Source organism: Mastomys coucha, unplaced genomic scaffold, assembly GCF_008632895.1.
Source record: "Mastomys coucha isolate ucsf_1 unplaced genomic scaffold, UCSF_Mcou_1 pScaffold4, whole genome shotgun sequence".
Taxonomy (NCBI): domain Eukaryota; kingdom Metazoa; phylum Chordata; class Mammalia; order Rodentia; family Muridae; genus Mastomys; species Mastomys coucha.
Genome location: NW_022196910.1, coordinates 47,118,460 through 47,124,525, shown reverse-complemented (window position 1 = coordinate 47,124,525; position 6,066 = coordinate 47,118,460). Strand labels below are relative to the sequence as shown.

The 6,066-nt window shown below is 43.4% G+C and overlaps 1 protein-coding gene across 22 annotated transcripts in view; it reads right to left on the bottom strand.

Moving 5' to 3' along the window:
* Grip1 (glutamate receptor interacting protein 1) overlaps positions 1–6,066 on the bottom strand; it is a 648,195-nt gene that overhangs the window by 42,447 nt on the left and 599,682 nt on the right. For 20 of the 22 annotated variants that reach the window (XR_004112745.1, XR_004112746.1, XM_031349335.1 and 17 more), the window contains 2 exons: positions 5,745–5,884; positions 5,382–5,576 (listed from right to left, as the gene is read on the bottom strand). Coding sequence is in view for 20 of the 22 variants with exons in the window: in XM_031349335.1 (XP_031205195.1) it covers positions 5,382–5,576; positions 5,745–5,884 (335 nt within the window). In the remaining 2 variants the exon portion in view is untranslated. The remainder of the gene's footprint in view (positions 1–5,381; positions 5,577–5,744; positions 5,885–6,066) is intronic. The other 2 variants (XM_031349333.1, XM_031349344.1) reach the window with 1 other exon arrangement.

Sequence of the window (6,066 nt, the reverse complement as noted above, 5' to 3'; positions counted from 1 at the left end):
TCTAGTGCCTAAACTCCCCTCCCCATGCCCTAAATAAACTCTATTCTATACTATACCATTATGGCTGGTCCCTCAGGGAGAAGGGATGCCTCAGCATGGGCCCACAGAGGCACCTCCTTCCACTGCACCATACCATGCCTCTACCAAACAAAACTGGATTCCTTTTCTTTTTTTTTAATGAAACACAACAATAGCCTTTAATTTCTGCCCAGTCATCATGTGGGGAAGGAAACAAACCAACATTGGCTCCTACATAGAACATTTGAAAATGCTTTTTGGGAATTTCCTCCTAGAATCTATATTTGGGGGCTGTCCGCCTTGCTGTTACTTGTAATTTTGGAAACCAGTTTTAGTATAAGAAGCCAAGCCAGATAATCTTGGCCATGTTTGTTTTTTAAAAACACAATTTTCTTAAGAATAGAAAAATCAAATCAGGTGCTTGTGCAGTTATTTGTAATTGTTCTTGCCAATAACTGTCTCCTGGATCTGGATGGATGCTGCTTAAAAAATGGCAGAGCAAGGAAGGAAACCAGGCTATTCCTGGTTTCAGAAACTGCCTCTGAAGGGGAGGACAAACCGCCAAATCCAACCCCACCACAGCTGTAACAGGTCCATAATCTCAAGCCAAAGTATGTGAGGAAAAATGGCAAAATCAGTGAGAGTCACATGAGAATTGGGTGGTGTGTGTGTGTGTTGTTAAGGAGCTGACAGAAGACTTCTCTGACCAGAGTCTTGCAGAGATCCACTCAGCCAAAGCAGAGGCCACAGCAGAGGCAAAGCAGCAATGGTTGCCGTAGAACTTAAGGATGCACTGAACAGGGTTGCTGGCAGCAAACATCCTGGGTGATGTCAATCACCAGGGCGACGTCAGGTGGACTGAGAAAGGGCATATACAGATGAGCAGCCTATTCTGCCTAGTGAGCTCTGCGGCCTCTACTTTTCACCAGCTATGGAAACCCTCCCCCTCCCCCCATTACCAGTGTGGAGCAGCTAAGGGGAGCTAGCCTGGAACACAGTGGGAACTTGCAGCTCCCTCAGAGCTCACGCAAACTTTCAGCTCATGGAGGATTCACTCAATGTGGTGATGAGTAACAATTTTTAAAGGGTGGGAATAAGCTGTATGCAAAGTTTATATCAAAAAATAACTGGGGAAAAGAAGTAAGTGGGGGAGGAAACAAGAAAGGGAGAGAAGGAGGGAGGGATGGAGGGAAGGGAGGGAAACAAAGTAGAATGGAAAATAGCCTTCCATAGAACAAATCCTGAAGGTGACCAAATAGAACATCAAAAAATCAAAAAATATATACATAGCAAAGCCATCTTCTGTAAAACTAGAGATCAAAGAGGAAATACCAGAACTCAGTGGAAACTGGACAAGTTATGGAGATGATATGTGAGCATGTGGAGATCCAAGCAGAAACCGAAGATTGGAAACGCCAGCCCAGGAGGATGGGTGAGCTCATGCGCACCGCCTGATAGTTTGTAGTCCTTAACTAAGTCTTCAGAAAGATGTGCTCTGACAGTACATGTCAGCATCCGTTACTGACTTTTTTCCACCTGTACGAATACTACAAGGAAACGTGGCACTACGTTGTTGACGCACCCAAGTCAAGCTGGAAGAGGAACAGAATCCAAGGGATTGAGTAGAACAGTTGAACCAAAGGCCAAATTTTATGTTAAAGACCCTGAGTGCAAATAACAAACACAATTGACAACTTCTGGGGAAAAATTGAACCAAACCACTAATAATCTAATCACAGAAGAATTAGAAACACAAATGTATTAAAGAATATATATTGGGAGTATGTTTAGAAACTGAAAAAAAAATAAAAGAATGAATTCAGAGATTAGTTAATTATATGCAAATATATTTAAACCTGAATTTTAAAAGGCCACTTCTAGAGAAAACACAAATGGTAAAGTAACCTCAAATAATCAGACAGAAATACAGCTACCTGAGTTGAGAGTCAAGGATTCCAGAGACCCTGAGGGTTCAGGGAGTGACAATTTGTTGTCTCCTTTTCTATTGACTTTTGCTATATCCAAGTATAACAGTCAGGGTTTCATCAGTTAGAAGAAGGAATAATTAAGACCCAAGGGCCCAAAGATCCAGATCTGGATAAAAGAGACAGGCTTGGAGCATCAGAAATTGGGGGAGGAGGAAGTCACCCCAGAGATGATTACAAGTCTGTATTCTGAGCCACTGAGTAAAATCAAGATCCCCCACTATTGCTCTTCTGTACACCCTCCTGGTTTCCTCATCATCTTTGGTCATTCCATCCCATTTCCTTTTCCATTATGCAATGTTTATTGTTGGTAGTTATTTACTTGTGAACCGTACGGCCCTTCTACCAGAACAGAGACTTCATCTTGTTGAGTTATGCTGGACCTTAAAAATCCGTTGAATGAGTAAAGTAGGACATTTAGTGAGGTAGCAGAGAACAATAACTAACGTGGTTACTCAAGTCATCAGTTCTTTTGTATCACAGGGGTTCAGTGAAAATGGGGCAGCTACAGGCTTAAAGGAGGCAGAGACTGTGTGAGGTCTTCCTGGGGCATAACGGAGTCTGATGAGAGGCTAGAGGGACAAGGTGGAAAGACTAGTTACATATCAGAACCCAACAGTTATTAATAAGAGGAAAATAACTGCTTTTGTTTTTTCCTTGTAAAAGACCAGTTACAAAAAGGTCAGTTATAAACAGTCACAAGCTAAATACACCTGGTTTTTATCAAATGCCATAAGAAAGCAAAAGAAACCAAGATTTACAGACCTTGATGAACAGCAAGCTCAAAATAAATAATGAATATAATGGGCAGTCTAAACCCCTCTGCTGTAGTGGGTGACCCTGGCAGGAATTGCTGTTCATAGGGCCCTTTTACCAGAACAGAGACCTCATCCTGTTGAATTATGCTGGACCTTAAAAATCCATTGAATGAGTAAAGTGGGACATTTTAGTGAGGTAGCAGAAAACAATAACTAACATGGTTACTCAAGTCATCGATTCTTTTGCATCACAGGGGTCCAAGAGGACAGGGCAGGCTTGCCATACTCTGAGTCACCAGACAGCTAAGGATGGCTTTCTGAGTGCTGTCCTTGAGTAAGCAAAGAGTTAAACTTGGACATATTGAGAAGAGAGAACCAATGAAGAGGCTTAGAAATCGGTTAGGTTGGGGAACAATAGAAGGAATCAGGCTATTTTGCTTGAAGAAGGAAAGACTTAGAAAAGAGAAGTGATAACCTCTCCCAGCATCTGCTGGAGCCTGCTCTGATTCACCTTGAGGGTGTAGCTAGAAATAACAGACAGAAGCCAAGGGCAGGGAAGATTTCAGCTCTCCACAGTCAGGACTTCTGAGCTGTCAGAGCTGCTGGAAAGGAAGGGCAGGCAGAGAGGGAGAGCCTGTCAGGTCCGTATTCAAGCACACACAACATGCCCACACTCCGCAATGCCAGACAGCCCCAAGGACCACACTGGATGTCAGACTAGCTGGCTTCTGGATCCTCTCCTCACACTGGCATCCATGACCAGCACTGAGCTTCAACTTGCAGCTTCCTTATGGAAGTCACATGAGAGTTGTCACATGAACATGTTTAGTAAACTTCTTAAGCTGTCTACCCATATAAAGCATTATTGTGTCTTCAAACTATACTATATCTGCTTGGTCATCAATGATCTCTATCTTAGTTTCTTCAGCCTTATAAAGACTTTGATGTGTTAATGTTAAATTTAGTATTCTTATGACTATTATGCAAATGTTTGAAATGCTTTATAAGCAGTTTTTCATCTTTTCCCAAGGAAAGCCAGACTATATATTTCATATACTGACCACAGTCCCAGTCTTAGGGTGCAAAAGGCTGGAATAGCTAAGTTCTTATGCATCACCTTATGTGGCAGAACTCAATATCAATATTTTTTTCTAAAAATTTGTGTAAAAGTATTTCCCCATTAGTTAAAAAAAATCAACACACCCATTAATAAATAAACCTCATTTACTTTGATGAGTTTTGTATAGGGTCCTTTATCTGACATCCCTTATGCCCAGTAATTTTCAGGCAATGAAAATGTGACATTGGGTGGCATGGCTAACTTGTCACATGGTATTACAACTTGGAAGAATTGCCAGAATATGAAGGGTTGAATTATATGTGTTGTGAGGGTTGGAGAGCTGGCTCAGTAGAGGACCTGGGTTTGGTTCCCAGCACTCTCATGGTGGCTCATAGCTGTCTGTTACTCTAGCTCCTGGAGATCCTACACCTCTGGTCCCCTGCATCTATGTGCACACACCCAACACACAATCAAGCACATACAATATAATCCATCTTTAGCTTCACTTGAGATATTCAACATATTTTCTCCATCAAATTCCAACATCATGACTATGTAATAGCTTGACAAGTTGATATAATATGTCCTTTTGATTTTTCTCACCTATCTAGGACTTGACAGAGCATAATGCCATAGAGGCAGGGTGAGCAAAAAGAAATATGAAAATCAAGGCAAGAGGCAGCTGGATGGTGCGCTCTCCTAATGGGTAGTTAACTAAGTGTGATGGTTTGTATATGCTTGGCCCAGGGAGTGGCATTATGAGGAGGTATGGCCTTACTGGAGTAGGTGTGTCACTGTGGACATGGGCTTTAAGACACTCATCCTAGCTGCCTAGAAGTCAGTCTTCCACTAGCAGCCTTCAGATGAAGATGTAGAACTCTCAGCTCCTCCTGCACCATGCCTGCCTGGATGCTGCCATGCTCCCACTTTGGTGATGATGATGGACTGAACCTCTGAACCTGTAAGCCAGCCCCAATTAAATGTTGTCCTTTATAATAAGACTTGCCTTGGCCATGGTATCTGTTCATAGCAGTAAAACCCTAACTAAGACACTAAGTTACCAAGTTACCCTTTCTCAAACCCGTTCTCCAAGCTGTTTGTGTGATGGATGTCAGCACCATGTCTGGGAAGACACATCTATGACACACTTTCACATGTCATACAACTATAACTCCCTAATGTTGAGTAGTAAGGAAAACTTCAGTTTTTATTCAAGCCAGGTATGTCAAGAATCAGTGGGGTTACACTAGTCATTGGTGATACTCTTGTTAACAGCTTCAGACAACCCCTTGCCCATCTTTGTGGAATGCTTGCTAAGAACTACAACACTATGGTCTCCATTAAATTGCTTTACCATAGAGTCTAGTTCATATCTCCCTGAGCTTTCGGCATTGGCCATGTGGCCATCAGTATCCTATCAGTGTATGATAAATGCCCATGGCTTACAAGGAGAGAATTCTTGGGTGGGAAGTGAAAAGGCTCAGGTTGCTCACTGTAGACACATTGAGTCAGTATGGGTTATGAAAAGACATTCTGCACATGGAACAGACTCTTCCATACCTTGACTCCCATAGCTGGCATCTATTCCAGACCCATCCCAGGAGTCCACAGCACTGTCCACGCTGGGCACTGTGGAGGGGTACACATCGGAGAGCTTGCCAGGTTTCTGTATTGGGGAGGAGTCCTCCTCACCATCTCCTAGGTCACTCGAGTGGCCGGGGATGGGGAACTTCTTGGGACTTGATGCAGATGGGGCTTTACAGACAGGGAAACAGGGTATACATCAGTATAAATTCACAAGAAAAGATCCTCGGATACAGTAGCTCAAGAGCCATTTTCCTAGAAATGCACACAGACACTGCATATTCTTTTAGGGAAGAAAACACGCTGGAAATCCTTAATTGGGACTCTCATGCCACTCACCATCTGTCTGTTTCTTAATTTTCAGGGTGACAGTCTCTCCTGCCATCTGTAGCAAGTGGATGGCTTCACTCAGAGGCTTCCCCTTCAAGCTGCTGCTATTGATGGCTAGGATTCGATCTCCAATATGGATTGCTCCAGTCCTGGAATACCAGACAGTGGTAGAGGAGGTAGACCCAGAAGACAGGGAGGGGAGGTAGACCCAGAAGACAGGGAGGGGAGGTAGACACGCCAGACAGGGAGGGGAGGTAGACACGCCAGACAGGGAGGGGAGGTAGACACAGAAGACAGGGAGGGGAGGTAGACACACCAGACAGGGAGGGGA